This window comes from Lithobates pipiens, unplaced genomic scaffold (assembly GCF_037356315.1).
Source record: "Lithobates pipiens isolate NorthernLeopardFrog02 unplaced genomic scaffold, aLitPip1_a1.2 Scaffold_23, whole genome shotgun sequence".
Lineage (NCBI taxonomy): Eukaryota > Metazoa > Chordata > Amphibia > Anura > Ranidae > Lithobates > Lithobates pipiens.
The window spans coordinates 309,298,855-309,316,206 of record NW_027507785.1 but is presented as its reverse complement, the minus strand read 5'-3'; the positions used below and the strand labels follow the sequence as shown (position 1 = coordinate 309,316,206).

The window sequence follows — 17,352 nt, the reverse complement described above, 5'->3', positions numbered from 1 at the left end:
CTCCCCTGGGCCATCTGCCCTTCCAGGTGGGCACCCCACCCCCAGGAGTTTGCGTCTGTAGTCAGCCTCCGGTCTACCGGAAAACACCAAAGTAGACCCCTGTCTAGATTTGAGTGACTCCTCCACCACCAGAGCTTTCTCTGGACCCGAGGGGGCATCCTGAATTGTTTCTCCAGGGAGTCCCCGTAGGACCAATTCGTCTAAATTGCCTGTTGGAGCTCCCTTGCATGCAGGCGTGCCCATTGTACTGCAGGGATGGATGATGTGAGGAGGCCCAACACAGACATGGCTGCCCTGACAGAAATAGGCTGGTTTGTCTGGGTCCTCTTCACAGCACTCTGGACTTTTTCTATTTTCTCCACTGGTAGAAAAATCTTTTCCTGTCTGGAGTCGATGGTGTACCCCAGGAACTTTATCGACTGGGATGCAATCATGCTTGATTTTTCCCTGTTTATCAGCCATCCGAGACCCTCTAAGTGTCTTACTGTCCTCCCCAGGTCTTTCTCCAATAGATGTTTTGTATTGGCAAAGATTAAAAGGTCGTCCAAGTATGGAACGATTGATATACCTTCTACCCTGAGGGGGGCTAGGGCCTCTGCTACGATCTTTGTAAATATCCTTGGAGATGAGGATAGACCGAATGGGAGAGCTCTGAACTGGAGATGTATCACAGAGCCTCCCGTCCTGAGCGCAAACCTCAGATATTTCTGTGAAGCTATGGCCAGGCGCACATGGAGATATGCATCTCTTAAGTCTATGGATGCCATAAAACAGTTTGGCATCAGAAGACTCTTCACCGAGAAGATTGTATCCATCCTGAATATTTTGTTCGATTTGTTTAAAATCTTTAGATTCAGGATCAATCTGAATTCGCCCGATGGTTTTCTTACAAGAAAAATGTGTGAGTAACAGCCCAGCCCTAGCTCCTCGAGGGAAACGTACATGATCACCTTTTGCTGCATCAGTTCCCGCAGAATAGAGATCATGGCTACTGATTTTTCTGAGTCCTGGGGAGCCTGGGTTACATAAAACTGTGCGGGGGGGGGGGGGGGGGATGAGCGAATTCCATCCTGTAACCCTCTTCTATTATACTGAGGATGAACAGACTGTCTGTCACTGACTTCCACTGCGGAAGAAAGGCCTGTAACCTTGCTCCCACAGCTGGAAGACTGTCACTGGCTCTTTGGGTTTGGGGTAGGGGGGCCGGAATAACACTCCCGACTTGCCCCTTCCCCTCTGAGGCTTCCAGGGCCTTCTATATCCTGTCTCTTTGGTCTCTGAGGTTCTTTGAAAAGCACGAAAATTTTTAGTGCTCTGGGGAATCACCTTCTTTTTAACAGGAAAACCCTTCTTCTTGTCAGCCGTTCTGTCCAGAATGGCTTCAAGGTCAGGGCCGAACACCAAATCTCCCTCGAACGGAAGACCGCATAACTTGGCTTTTGAGGCAGTATCCCCCTGTCCATGTCTTCACCCATAAGGCCCTACGGGCTGAGATTATCAGGGCTGAGGACCTGGCTGACATTTTAATTGACTCCGCTGAGGCATCCGCCATATACCCTACTGCTTTTAAGAGAACAGGCAAGGTATCGAGCAGGTCCTTTCTAGGTGTTCCTGCCTCGATATGGTCTTTTAACTGTTCTAGCCAGTGCTCCAAATTTCTGGCTACTACAGTAGAAGCCATTGCTGGTTTGAGATTTGCCAATGTTGAGTCCCAGGCCTTCCTTAGCAGGGAATCAGCTCTTTTGTCCATGGGATCCTTGAGGATACCCATGTCCTCAAACGCAAGATCCGTATTCCTTGAGACTTGGGAAAAGGCCGCGTCGAGCTTAGGTTTCTTGTTCCACACCTGAGAGCTATCCTCTTCAAAGGGAAACCTGCGTTTGAGGGACCTGGAAAAGAAAGGAGGCCTCTCAGGGGCTCTCCATTCCTTTTTGACAGTTTTGGATAGAAACTTATGCACCGGGAAAACTCTGCGTTTCACCTCGCCCAAACCCTGAAACATTTTGTCATGTAGTGACAGTTGGGCCTTATCCTCTGTGATATTTAGAGTCGTGTGGATATTTTTAAGCAGGTCATCCACCTCTTCTAAGGATAATTTATACCGGGATGAAGAAGCAGAAGCCTCCTTTACTTCCTCTGCCTCCCCCTCTGAAACAGAGGACGTACCGTGTTCCTCCTCCGAGTCACTGCCCCCCCTGGATGCAGATGCTGGAGAGTGAGAATGGAGCGCTGAGCCACTACCTGCAGCTGGGCGTCTGTCTAAATAAGACCGGAAAGATTCAAAGGTATCTGACAATTCTTTCCTGAAAGAACTTAATAGCTCTCCCTGCTGAGACGCAGGGGTATTGGAAGCTGCTTCTTCTTTGACCAAGTCGCTTATGCAGGACCTGCATAACACCTTAGTCCAAGAATCTCTAAGTACGTTTTTACATGATGGACACCTCCTCTTGCTGGGAGGGGACACATGTTTGGTCTTTTCTTTTGCTTTCTGAAATATACCAAGGAAAACCAAACCTGAGTTACAATACACATAAAGTAGAAAAAAGAAGATATGCTGCCAAATAGAACAGATTTTCACATTCTATTTGCTCTTCAGCCAGTGAATCCCCCCACAGACTCACTAAACAACCATTGAAAGCATTATTCCTAAATAGCATCCTAGGAAAACAATGCTGCAGGCTTCCCCATGCAAGGAAGGGAGAAAACAAACAAGGCTCCAACAATAATGACAGAGACCACTGCCCCTGCTTACCTGAGCCTGGCTGACAATCGTGGCTCCTGCCACCGCCGATTGATCCTCCTCCATCGTTCAGCAAAGATCAATGGCGTCTGGGCGCTTTTATCTGTTTGAATTCCGCGCCAATCCCGGAAGTGATGTCAGCCGAAGAGACCGCCCCCTCTCCCTGCATTCCAGTGGCCGGAAGCAGAAGCTGTGTCGCACCGTCGGAAGTCCCGCCCCCGGACGGAAATGACGCACTCGCCATCCGGACCCGGAAGGCATGAGCCTGAATGAACGGCGCGAGATATGAATCTCGGCCGCGTCCCTGACCCAGCCGCCGGTCTAGAGGAGGGAGGAACCTCCACAGCCTGACCCCCCTGGGTATGAAGGAGAGCGGGCACCGGAGCGACCCCCGCACGTGAAGGGAGGAAGCTGGGCCAGGTCTGTTCAAACCGCAAACAGTGGTATGCCTCCAACTCTCCCCACCTGGAGAGAGCGCAGCACCCCTTGGTTCCCTGCAGCGCTTCCACCATGGCCGGAGGAAACACTACAACTGAGGCCATGGTGGAAGTGTCCGGTCTTTAAAGTGATCTGCAGTGTTTCCTGGGAAAGTGGGTGGAGCTGCGCTCTCTCCAGGTGCTGTCCTGAAAGACGAAGGGAGAAATATCCAAATCTTTGATGATCCCTAGGAGCACCATCAAATATATCATAACCAAATGCAAAGAACTGGCACAACAACAAACCTGCCAAGAGACAGCTGCACACCAAAACTCACAGACCGGGCAAGGAGGGCATTAATCAGAGAGGCGGCACAGAGAACTAAGGTAACCCTGGAGGAGCTGCAGAGTTCCACAGCAGAGACTGGAGTATCTGTACATAGGACGACAATAAGCCGTACGTTCCATGGAGTTGGGTTTTATGGCGGAGTGGCCAGAAGAAAGCCATTACTTTCAGCAAAAAAACAAAATGGCACGTTTGGAGTTTGGGAAAAGGCATGTGGGAGACTCCCAAAATGTATGGAGGAAGGTGCTCTGGTCTGATGAGACTAAAATTTAACTTTTTGGCCATCAAAGAAAACTCTGGTGCAAACCCAACACATCACATCACATCATCCAAAGTACACCATGCCCACAGTGACACATGGCATCATGCTGTGGGGATGTTTTTCAGCAGTCGGGACTGGGAAACTGGTCAGGGTTGAGGGAAAGATGGATGGTGCTAAATACAGGGATATTCTTGAACAAAACCTGTACCACTCTGTGTGTGATTTGAGGCTAGGACGGAGGTTCACCTTCCAGTAGGACAATGACCCCAAACACTGCTAAAGCAACACTTAACTAGTTTAAGGGGAAACATGTAAATGTGTTGGAATGGCCTAGTCAAAGCCCAGACCTCAATCCAATAGAAAATCTGTGGTCAGACTTAAAGATTGCTGATCACAAGCGCAAACCATCCAACTTGATCTTCAGAGACTGGGTCCCCCCTTAATCTGGGTTCCATTACGCAGGGTCCACCTCCATAAGGCTGCATTACAGGCAAACCTCAAGGAATCTTCTCTTCTTCCAATGAGGATACCATACATTTTGTCTGACAGCTTTTTCGAATGGATCCGATTAAAGTCCATGATTCTTAATAGAACCGTCCAGACTTCCAAGTATGCTCCAAGAGCTTATGTATCACATCAGTGACCACCACCTTACAGACACTGGCGAAAAAAACTGGAGGTACTCCCTGTATCGGAGGGGTTATATAGAGGGGGGGGGGGGGGGGGGGACTTCCTGTCTTTTGGGTGTGCCAGTGTCCATTCACCTATAGGTGGCGTATAACACAGATAGTAATTACTATAGCTAGTCCGTGTCCCATGATGTATGATAAAGAAAACTACGTGGCTTGGGGAACAAAACTAAATCGAAATTTTGGGTCCATGGCCAGGAAACTCCCCAGACCTTAATCCCATTGAGAACTTGTGGTCAATCCTCAAGAGACGGGTGAAGAAAAAAAAAAAAAGAAAAAAAAAAACACAACTTCTGACAAACTCCAAGCTTTGATTATGCAAGAATGGACAGCCATCAGTCAGGATGTGGTCCAGAAGTCAAAGAGGAAGTAATCCCTCTCTACAAAAAAAAAAAAAAAAAAAAACACCCTGCAGGACAAAGGCATAGCATACTAGCTCATTATGAATTACTTACCTGAGATCAAAGCCCTTGAAATGACCCTTGATCACCTCCTCCGTCGCCGCCATGATACCGGAGTGACTTCTGGGTATCTTTGCTCCGGCGCTGTGACTGGTGCATGACGTCACTCTGGCGCATGCGCACGGGAGCCGTCAGTGACTGCATGATAGCCTTCACTAACAGCATGCTCAGTGCATGCGCCGTAGACATCGGTGCCCGTTTTTAGGAAACTATCTCCTTAATCGTGTAGGTTAAGGAGATATTTCTTGCACCTACAGGTAAGCCTTAATCTAGGCTTACCTGTAGGTTAAAGTGGTCTATAAGGCTTTACAACCACTTTTAGACCCCTTTCACACCACACCGCCCATAGCGTGGGCGGTAAAACGCCGCTATTTTTAGCGGCGTTTTACCGGCGCCAATTCGGCATTTCGGCATCTAGCGGGGCGCTTTTACCCCCGCTAGAGGCTGAGAAAGGGTTAAAACCGCCAGCAATATGCCACAATAGCGGCATTTTGCCGGCGGCATTACAGCGCTGCCCCATTGATTTCAATGGGAAGCAGCGATGGAGGAGCGGTAAACACACCGCTCCTTCACTGCTCCAAAGAAGCTGCTGGCAGGACTTTTCCCTGACGTGTGAAAGCCCTCAAACAACGGTGCAGCTTTTTTTTAGGGCGGATTGCAGGCGCTATTTCTAACGATATAGCGCCTGCAAAACGCCATGGTGTGAAAGGGGTCTAATAGACAGTATGTCAGGGCGAATTGGTCCTGAAAAAGAACGGCCAACACTGCAAATATTGACTCTTTGCATAAACTTCATGTAATCGTCAATAAAAGCCTTTGACACTCATGAAATACTTGTAATTATACTTCCATAGTAACATCTGACAAAAAGATCCAAAATCACTGAAGCAGCAGACTTTGTAAAAAATGATGTGTGTGTTATTCTCATAACATTTGGCCTCGGCTGTGTACTTACACTGCCCTGTAGGGTCTCCCATCACACATGTATGCCCCTTCATATTACAGCTTGAAGCCGACAACAACCTAGAATAAAAGCAGAATTTCTGGGGAGGCCATACCTGATATTCAGCCTTTGGAGGTTCACCAGCTCCCCGATCGCTCTGGGAAGTTCCGACAGCTGATTGTCATGAACCTACAAACACAAACATCTTCAGAAAATGACTTTTCTCAGGTACCTGTCTATAAATCCAACCACAACTGGATGCGGGTTGACCTCTTAGTGCAGAAGTCACAGACGCCCAAATTGGGTGACGGGGAGGAGAGTGGGGGGAAGCGCATGGTTAAAGACTTACATATTTAATGTCCCTTTAAACAGTTTGTTCAGGCCAAGCTGGCCCAAACTAGTAATTTACTGCACTGACAGGTGTGCTTGCTGGGTGCTCTACATGAAGTGTATAAAGCCTAAGCTGCACGTAGTATACAACGCTGTCTTCCAGCAGCGAGACAGGAATTTTTCCCGTCTCACACCTGGAAGAAAATAGAGACAGGTTGAGCGCCGCTGAATAATTCACGTGAAGCGGACGCTACATATACAGTGGATATAAAAAGTCTACATATCTCTGGGAAATTGTCAGGTTTCTGCAATGTAAAAAAAAACGAGACAGAGATAAATCATTTCAGAACTTTTTCCACCTTTAATGTGACCTATAAACTACAACTCAATCGAAAAACAAAACTGAAATCTTTTAGAGGTGGAAGTAAAAATAAAAAAACTTAAATAATATGGTTGCATAAGTGTGCACACCCTTACACTAATCCTTTGCTGAAGCACCTTTTGATTTTATTTCAGCACTCAGTCTTTTTGGGTATGAGTATCAGCGTGGCACATCTTGACTTGGCAATATTTGCCCGCTCTTCTATACTAAAATACTCCAAATCTGTCAGATTGCGAGGGCATCTCCTGTGCACAGCCCTCTTCAGATCACCCCACAGATTTTCGTTGGGGTTCAGGTCGGGGCTCTGGCTGGGCCATTCCAAAACTTGAATCTTCTTCTGGTGAAGCCATTCCTTTGCTGATTTGTATGGATGCTCTGGGTTGTTGTTGTGCTGAAAGATGAAGTTCCTCTTCATGTTCAGCTTTCTAGCAGAAGCCGGAAGGTTCTGTGCCAATATTGGCTGGTATTTGGGACTGTTCATAATCCCCTCTACCTTGACTAAGGCCCCTGTTCCAGCTGAAGAAAAACAGCCCCAAAGCCAGACGCAGCTTGCGGCACGGCGGTGACATCACGTCCGATGTCTGTCCAATTGCAGTTAGGTTGTGAGAGAACCTATCGATTAATGGATTGGTAATTGATGTTCATCCGTTTGCCCTCCACCTTGGAACCTTGTAAAGATTCATTTTAAAGACGTACTTTACTACGTGGGCTCTTTTCGCCATATGTCTGTGCCTGAAAACACCCAGGAGTTGGCGTTTTCATCACCCTGCTCAACATACTTAAGCCTCGTACACACGATCGGATTGCTGGCCAACAAAACTGTGGAATTTTGTCTGAAGGGTGTTGGCGCGAACTTGTCTTGCATACACCAACGTTGGCCAATAATTACGAACGTTGAGACGTACTACGTGGTTTTTCAGCTCTTTAGCGCCACCCTTTGGGCTCCTTCTGCTAATTTTGTGTTAATAGAAGTTTGGTGAGTGTTGATTCGCATTTTTCATTTTGAGCTTTTCAGTTCCTTTCTGAACGGCCGTTCGTCAACCAGACTTGTTGTGGAATCGGAGGAGATAACATGTTATTTATTATTGGCCTTGGAGTTATTGCTTTGACATTTTTCTGGTTGAATAATAATTTGATTTGGTATATTGGCTATGTGTTTTACTTCAAATGACAGTTTGGGAGTAGGCAGTTACATTTAAAAAAAAAACAAAGTAAAATTTACAAAGGACACCAACATAGTTGTATCTTTGATCCTAAAGCGGGAGTCCGCCGTTTTTTTTTTTTTTTTTTTAAAGCCAGCAGCTACAAATACTGCAGCTGCTGACTTTTAAAATAATGACACTTACCCGCCCAGCGCGCCCGCGATGTCGGCACCTGAAGCCGATCTCTCGATCGTCTCTCGGGTGATGCCGCCGCCATCTTGGGTATGGGAATCAGGAAGTGGAGTCTTGCGGCTTCATTTCCCGGTTCCCTACTGCGCTGCGCTCGCGCTGCGCAATAAGGATGGTCCCCTCTGTCTCTGGGATCCGTGTGTTTCCCAACAGGCAGCGGGGGGACCTGCGGAAAGGGGCGTAGATTCTGCGGATATCTATGCCGGAAGTGGGTGCAGATACCTTTACTGTACAGGTACCTGCACCCCCCTCCCCCCTGAAAGGTGGTAATTGTGACGCCGGAGGGGGGGGAGGATTCCAATGAGCGGAAGCTCCACTTTAGGGTGGAGCTTTGCTTTAAAAACTACGGGATGATGGTGTTGTGGTAACTTGCCCAAATATATAAAAAAAAAAAAAAAAAAAGCATAATAATAATATTATTCTTGATATCACTAGGAAAAAAAGCCTTTGAAAATTAGTTTGCAATAACTCCATCAGTATCACCAGCAAAGCAGCTTCATTATTATCCCATTAAAGAAGAAGAGAATTGTGCACTGCATTTCCAGATTCCATAATTTCACGAATGTTATTTCTCTATTACAAACGCTAGTTTACAAGACCGACCGCTTCCGGCTCGTCCTTGCTTCCGAGCATGCGTGTTTGTACTTTGTACTTCTGTACACACGCTCGGAAATTCCGACAACATACATTTGTCCGCGGAAAATTTGAAAACCTGCCATCCAACATTTGTGGGCCGAAAGTCAAACAAAAATTGTGCAACGGAGCGTACAAATGGTCGGATTGTCCGCCAACAGCCTGTCATCGCCTGTCACCGTCAGAAAGTCTGATCGTGTGTACGCGGCTTAAGCTTACCTGACCCACAATGCAGTACTGCTTGGGGGTCCATTGGATCTGGTGAGTTCCTGTATGCACCTATTTACAGCATAGAAATGTTAAGTTTGTTGTTTTGTTGTTCAGCTGAGTTTACAGGTCACTCTAAAGGTGGAAAAAGTTCTGAAATTATTTATCTGTCTCATTTTTTTACATCACAGAAACCTGACAATTTAATGGGGGGGTAGATTTTTTTATATCCACTGTATTTGATACAGCACACCCAGCAGGGGCACCCATTAGGGTTTGTTCACATAATCTTTACTCTGAAAAACGATATATGTTAGGATCACTCATCACAGAGCGTTTGACGGGCAGTGAGGAGGCGTTATATTGCCTTCTAATTGCCTGCTTTAACCCCTTGAACCCCACCCAGCAACTGTCAGCCTCTCATAGACTTTTACAGGCTGCTGCCAGAAGAGATGGATGGTGCACCTATGCCTTCTACCCCCACCTAAATGCCAGAGTCTCATGCATTGGGTGCACAGGACCTGAAAATCCCAATTGCCGCCACCGGGTGCTGCTAGAGAGCAGACATTACACTACCCGATCCTTGTCATTAGATGCTGCTAGAGAGCACAAACCTGTCACTACCTGACTGCTGAAGCGAGACATTGCTAAACCCCACCATTAGAGGCCAGTAGTGAGCACAGACCTGTCACTACCTGACCCCCACCATTAGAGAGCACAGACCTGTCACTACCTGACCCCCACCATTAGAGGCCAGTAATGAGCACAGACCTGTCACTACCTGACACCCACCATTAGAGGCCAGTAATGAGCACAGACCTGTCACTACCTGACCCCCACCATTAGAGATCAGTAGTGAGCACAGACCTGTCACTACCTGACCCCCACCATTAGAGGCCAGTAATGAGCACAGATCTGTCACTACCTGACCCCCACCATTAGAGGCCAGTAATGAGCACAGATCTGTCACTACCTGACTCCCACCATTAGAGGCCAGTAGAGAGCACAGACCTGTCACCGCCAAGGACATTGTCACTGTCCCCATGAGGATTCTCAATAGGAATGTATGAGGACAGGATAACCAAAAACACAAAAGGGGGGTCACAGGGACAGGAAGTGATCAGAAATCTCCCCAACACAGAGATAAAAACCTGACAGAGGACCCAATCCTTCCACATTCTAGCCAAAAATTAAAGGTTTTATCTGGAATTCTAACTGAAAAGATCTCTCCTTCTTCAGACTCGGTATGCAGGGACTGGTCTGTGATGACAGATCACTACTCTGTGTGTTTATTGGACACTGTGATGTCATAGTGCAGTACAGGGGGTAGTTATCGGTGAACACCGGACTTACATCCAACACCACCAGAGCCGGCAGCAGGCGGAGCTCCTCCGACAGAGACTGTAGTTTGTTGGAGGCCAGGATCAGCTTGGTCAGCTCCGTCTGTTCCCACCATCGGTCCGTCCCATCGAACTGCACATTGGTGTGCGCCTCCTCCGGGGTGTCCACGTTTATCCGCCACACGCTCACCGGGACTGCGGGGGAGGAGACACAAGGAAAGGCTGAGAACTAAACACCTTCCACCTCTGTCACTTCCCCACCGGGGTCACCAATCACCCACAGACACCCCAATTACTACACCCAACGCCCGCACTCACCCAATTATTAGATCTAATGTCCGCAGACACCCCATTATTACATCTTTTACCCAAAGACACCCCAGTCTTGTACTGATCACCCAGACACCCCATTATTACACCAACAACCCACAGACACCCCATTATTACACCAACAACCCACAGACACCCCATTATTACACCAAACAACCCACAGACACCCCATTATTACACCAACAACCCACAGACACCCCATTATTACATCAACAACCTACAGACTCCCCATTATTACATCAACAACCTACAGACTCCCCATTATTACACCAACAACCTACAGACACCCCATTATTACACCCACCGCCTGCATATAGCCCATTACTAGATCTAATGTCCATAGATACCCCATTATTATACCCAATTCCTGCAGACTACCCTTTATTGCATTTGACACTCTATCATTACACCAATCACCCGCAGACACCCCATTATTACATCTATTGCCCGCAGACGCCTGTTTTTACATCTGTCATCTACAGACACCCCATTACTTATACCTATCACACGTGGACACCCCACTATTACAACTATCATCTGCTGACGCCCCATTATTTACACTTATTATCCACAGACACCTTATTTTTACATGTATCAATGTCTGCAGACACCCCATTATTACACCTATCACCTGCACACACCCCATTATTACACCTGACACCCAGTTATTACCTCTAACATCCACAGATAAAAAATTATTACACCTATCATCTGCAAGACACCCCATTATTACACCTATTACCCGCAAGACACCCCATTATTACACCTATCACCCGCAAGACACCCCATTATTACACCTATCACCCGCAAGACACCCCATTATTACACCTATTACCCACAAGACACCCCATTATTACACCCATCACCTGCAAGACACCCCATTATTACACCAATCACCTGCAAGACACCCCATTATTACACCTATTACCCGCAAGACACCCCATTATTACACCTATCACCCGCAAGACACCCCATTATTACACCTATCACCCGCAAGACACCCCATTATTACACCCATCACCTGCAAGACACACCATTATTGCACCCATCACCTGCAAGACACCCCATTATTACACCCATCACCTGCAAGACACCCCATTATTGCACCCATCACCTGCAAGACACCCCATTATTACACCCATCACCTGCAAGACACCCCATTATTACACCTATTACCTGCAAGACACCCCATTACACCTATCACCCGCAAGACACCCCATCATTACACCTATCACCTGCAGATACCCCATCATTACACCTATCACCTGCAGACACCCCATTATTACACCTATCTCCCGCACACCCCGGTTCTAGCAGGGCCCCGGTCTCTCACCCTCGGTCAGGCCTCTCCCGGAAAGGTTCAGCTGTCCGCTCTTCCGGGCCGCCTTGATCAGTCCCTGGGGAACGGTCGGCTCCTTCTCCCTCTGATCCTGGAAACCAGCCCGGGGATCCGGAGCTCTCCCTCCCCGCCTGAACCGAGACATCTCCCCCCCGGACAGCGTGCTACCAGCACCCGGTTCAAACTGCAGAACCCGCCCAGACCTGACACCACCCCACCGCCGCCACTAGATGCCGCTACAGAGCACAGACCTGACACTACCCCACCGCCGCCACTAGATGCCGCTACAGAGCACAGACCTGACACTACCCCACCGCCGCCACTAGATGCCGCTACAGAGCACGGACCTGACACTACCCCACCGCCGCCACTAGATGCCGCTACAGAGCACGGACCTGACACTACCCCATCGCCGCCACTAGATGCCGCTTCTGAGCACAGACCTGACACTACCGCACTCCCGCCACTAGATGCCGCTACAGAGCACGGATCGGACACTACCCCACCGCCGCCACTAGATGCCGCTACAGAGCACAGACCGGACACTACCCCACCGCCGCCACTAGATGCCGCTACAGAGCACGGATCGGACACTACCCCACCGCCGCCACTAGATGCCGCTACAGAGCACGGATCGGACACTACCCCACCGCCGCCACTAGATGCCGCTACAGAGCACAGACCGGACACTACCCCACCGTCGCCACTAGATGCCGCTACAGAGCACAGACCGGACACTACCCCACCGCCGCCACTAGATGCCGCTACAGAGCACAGATCTGACCATACCCCACTGCCGCCACTAGATGCCGCTACAGAGCACAATTTATTGTCAGTTTTATATCACACAGAAATAGGAAACATGAATGACTTGTCTGGTACCCAGAAAGAATTTCTGTTATTTAAAAAAAATCAATACGAGTTTATTAACTATTTTTAATCCTTATGCTGCTAGTATTATTATTATTATAATACAGGATTTATATAGCGCAGAGCTTTACAACATTATGGCAGACAGTACAATTACATTATATGATTCCATACAGGAGGAATCAGAGGGCCCGGCTCATTAGAGCTTACTAGGGATGAGCTTCGCGTTCGAGTCGAACATACGTTCGACTCAAACATCGGCTGTTCGCCCATTCGGGGAAGTCCGAACGTTTTGGTCCGTTCGCGCCAAATTCGTGTGGCGCTCACGGCCCACAATGCACTGCGATGGCGCAGTGCATTGCTGGCTCATGATTGGCCAAGCATGCACTGTGACCCCGCATGCTTGGCCAATTGCAGCGCCAGCAGCGAGGAGAGCCATGATTGGCCACAGGCAATCATAGCTCAGGCTGTGTAGTGCACGCCCCACACTATATAAGGCCGCCAGCGCGGCGGCCTTGTGTAGTGTGTTGGCGTCTGAAGCAGTTAGTGGGTGTTCTGTGTACCTTCAACACAGTACACACCGATCGATTTCGGACGATTTTCTATCTTGCTGTTGTGTAGTGGTTGTTGTCTGCGTGCCCTGACCGCAGTATACACCACTATATTCACCTCACCTATATAGCTAGTGATCTATCTTTTATAATAGAGCTTGCAGTCAGTAGTGTTAGGAGCTTGTGTGTGCTGTCTGCGTGCTCTGTACCCAGTATATACCGCTATATCCATCTTCTCTATTTGAGCCCACTTGCCATCTGCAGGAGTTATTGGAAGTTGTGTGTGCTTCCAGCACAGCACAGTATACATCTGTATATACCCCCTTATCTCTGTAATAAAGGCATCTGCAGGAGTTAGTGGGTGTTGTGTGCCTCTAGCACAATATAAACTACCCAACTGCATTTTTACCAAACTCCCTTCAGGCCATTACCATGTCTGGAAGGCCAGCAAGGAGAGGCAGACAGGCGCGAGCCGATAAAAGAGGGCAAGCAGGCTCTGTGTCTAGAGACAACAGTGCTGGTCGTGGACGCGGTGCATTGTCATCAGCACGGGGCCATGGGACACGCTTGTCCTTCTTTTCGGCAGCTGGACATGTTGAGCCGCAACATGCCAACGACTTGGTAGAGTGGATGACCAAGCCCTATTCATCCTCCTCATCCTCTCTCACCCAGTCTCAGGGTACTAGCAAAGCAGCTGCCAACGCATCGTCTTCCCTCCTCTCAATGTCATCATCAGTGACTCCTTCCCTAGACCCACCACGTCCTCCTGAGGAGTCTCCTGAACTCTTTGAGCACAGTGTTGGGTACATGCTCCAGGAGGATGCCCAGTGTTTGGTGGGCTCTGATGATGACACTCAGCTAGAGGAAGGCAGTAGCGTGAATGCAGAGAGAGGGGATGCTCAAGAAGGACAGCAATCTGGCAGTCATGTTCCACAAGCTGCAGCATACTGCCAGGTTTGCTACAGCGATGAAGAGGGAGGGGATGATGAGGGCACTGACTCCACGTGGGTGCCTGGTAGGAGAGAGGAGGAGGAGGAGGAGGAGGAGGAGGAGGAGGAGGAGGCACATGTCCAACGAGGCAGGATGCCCTCCGGGGGCCAGCTTAGGGGCAGCACACCGACTGAATCACACCGCAGAGCTCCGCCTGTGCAGGGCGCTGCCTCTGCGTGTTATTCTAAAAGTTCTTTGGTGTGGGCCTTTTTTGAGACGAGTGCATCAGATCGCACCGCTGCTATTTGCAACATATGTCTCAAGCGTATCTCGCGTGGCCAAAACATCAGCCGCTTGGGCACCACATGCTTGACCAGACATATGTTGACCTGCCATGCAGCTCGTTGGCAAGCGTACCTCAAAGACCCACACCAAAGAACAAAGCGACCCTCTCCTTGCTCCTCATCAGCTGGCATCTCCAACCCCACTAGACCTTCAGTCCTCTCTGAAACCTGCTCTGAGAGGAATGAAGGTGTAGAATTAGGTGTGTCACAGCCAAGTGTTTCCGGGCACTCTGCTAGCGGTACACCCACGTCCGATTACATCAGGCAAATGTCCCTGCCCCAGCTGCTGGACCGGCGAAAGAAGTTCACTCCCAGCCATCCAAATGCCCAGCGGTTGAATGCTAGCTTGGCTAAATTGCTAGCACTTCAACTGCTGCCTTTTCAGTTGGTAGACTCGGCCCCCTTCCGTGAGTTTGTACAATGTGCGGTTCCTCAGTGGCAGGTCCCCAAACGCCACTTTTTCTCACGGAAGGCGATTCCGGCTCTCTACCGGCATGTGGAAGGCAAGGTGCATATTACCGCTGACTCATGGTCCAGCAGGCATGGACAGGGACGTTACCTGTCTTTCACGGCCCATTGGGTCACTCTTCTGGCAGCTGGGAAGGATGCAGGACAAGGTGCAGTAGTGTTGGAGGTTGTTCCGCCACCATGCCTCCAAAATGCTACTATTGGTTGTGACACACCTCTCTCCTCCACCCCCTCCCCTTCTTCTTCCTCCATGGCCTCTTCCAGTGCTCTGTCCTCAGAACCAGCGGTGCTCCGTAGGCGTTCCAGGGGCTACGCAAGTACGCAGGCAAAACGATGCCATGCCGTGTTTGCGCTGGTTTGTTTGGGGGACAGGAGCCACACTGGGGCGGATGTTTTGTCAGCTCTGCAGGGGCAGGCCGAGAGGTGGTTGACGCCACGCCAGCTTAAGCCAGGAATGGTGGTTTGCGACAATGGCACCAACCTCCTCTCCGCCCTCCGACAGGGAAAACTGACCCATGTGCCCTGTGTAGCTCACGTCCTTAACCTGGTGGTGCAGCGGTTCTTGGGCAGGTACCACGGCTTACAGGATGTACTGACGCAGGCCAGGAAAGTCTGTGTGCATTTCCGCCAATCATTTAATGCCTGTGCTCGGCTGGCTGAGCTCCAAAAGGAGTTGAACCTGCCCAAGAACCGCCTTATATGTGACATGCCCACCAGGTGGAACTCAACGTTGGTCATGCTGCAGCGGCTGCACACGCAGCAGAAGGCCATCAATGAGTACCTGTGCGACTACGGCACCAGGACAGGGTCAGGGGAGCTCGGTTTTTTCTCACCACGCCAGTGGGGCATGATCAGGGATGCATGCACTGTCCTTTTTTTTTTTTTTTTTTGCCATCTCAGTCCAATACTTTATCCTTGCGGAGTATAATCAACTCACTGTTCATGTCTCCGCTAAATCCTTTTGACATCATTGTGGCAAAGTTTTTCTTTTACCTTTCCTTTATCTTTCTCATTTAATAAACAATTATACATTTATTCACATATAAGTACACTACTGACAATTACTTACCCTCCCTAAATTTCTTTTACCCCCCCCCCCCCCCCCAAAAAAAAAAAAAAAAAACCCCTGTCCTCTCCCTCCCTGTCCCCTTAACCCTCAAACATTTCGCGACAGTCCTCCCTCTCCAACAATGCCAGCCAGTGTTGCCACTCCCCATGATCTTTTTCCTCTGTGTTTTGTAGTTTATGTAATGATTCCTCCATTTTCCTCGTTTGTTCTACCCTCTGAACCCATTCCGTAATTCTTGGGATTTGTTTAGATTTCCAAAAACGGGGAATCAATATCTTGGCGGCATTGAGGAGGTGTGGGACTATCGTATTCCTATATTGTATTACTCCAAGTTCGGTGTCGTGAAAAAGACATGTCCAGGGGTTTTTCTTTAATTTCTTTTGTGCCACCAGGTTTATAATTTCTACAATTTTATCCCAGAACGGGGATATTTTGGGGCAACTCCACCATATATGTGAGAGGGAGCCCTCTTCCGAACACTCCCTCCAACACAATGCCTGCCGTGCCCCTGTAAACCTCTGCATGCTTTTAGGAGTCATATACCATCTTGATAGTAATTTATACGACATCTCTATCATACAGACTTCTCTTGTTAATGTGTGGGTGAGCTTACATATATTTTTTTTTTTGCACTGTCCTGTCACCGTTTGAGAAGGCCACAAGGATGGTGAGCAGTGACAGTGCATGCATCAGTGACACTGTACCTCTTGTCCACCTCTTGGAGCATACGCTGCGTGGAATAATGGACAGGGCACTTGAGGCAGAACAGAGGCAGGAAGAGGAGGACTTCCTTGCCTCTCAAGGCCCCCTTTATCCAGACAGTGTTCCTGCTGTGCCACCCATCACACAGGAAGAGGATGAGGAGGAGGAAGAGGAGGAGGAGGATGATTGTGTCAGCATGGAGGTGGAGGCTGGCACTCAGCATCAGCAGCAGCAGTCTTGTAGGGATGATTTACAGTCCCAAGAAACACGTGGACTTGTACGTGGCTGGGAGGAGGTAGCTGCGGATCATGTTGCCCTTAGTGACCCAGAGGACTCCGGACAGAATGCCTCAGCTAACCTATGCTGCATGGCCTCCCTGATCCTGCAAAGCCTGCGGAAGGATCCTCGTATTCTTCGGATCAAGGAGAGGGACCATTACTGGCTGGCCACTCTCCTTGATCCACGGTACAAGGGTAAGGTTGCCGACCTTATCTTGCCATCGCAGAGGGAGCAGAGGATGAGACATCTCCGGGAGGCCTTGCAGAAAGGTCTGTGCAACGCGTTCCCAGAGACTGGGAGGTTACAAACTCCTGGTCCTGAACAACGTGT

General features: G+C 49.1%; 1 protein-coding gene across 2 annotated transcripts in view; it reads right to left on the bottom strand.

Moving 5' to 3' along the window:
- Window positions 1–12,015, bottom strand: part of LRRC40 (leucine rich repeat containing 40) — a 78,217-nt gene extending 66,202 nt beyond the window's left edge. For both annotated transcript variants that reach the window (XM_077450488.1, XM_077450489.1), the window contains exons 1-3: window positions 11,804–12,015; window positions 10,154–10,335; window positions 5,973–6,046 (exon numbers count right to left, since the gene is read on the bottom strand). In XM_077450488.1, the coding sequence (XP_077306614.1) occupies window positions 5,973–6,046; window positions 10,154–10,335; window positions 11,804–11,954 (407 nt within the window). In that variant the 5' untranslated portion in view covers window positions 11,955–12,015. The remainder of the gene's footprint in view (window positions 1–5,972; window positions 6,047–10,153; window positions 10,336–11,803) is intronic.
- Window positions 12,016–17,352: the final 5,337 nt, after the last annotated feature.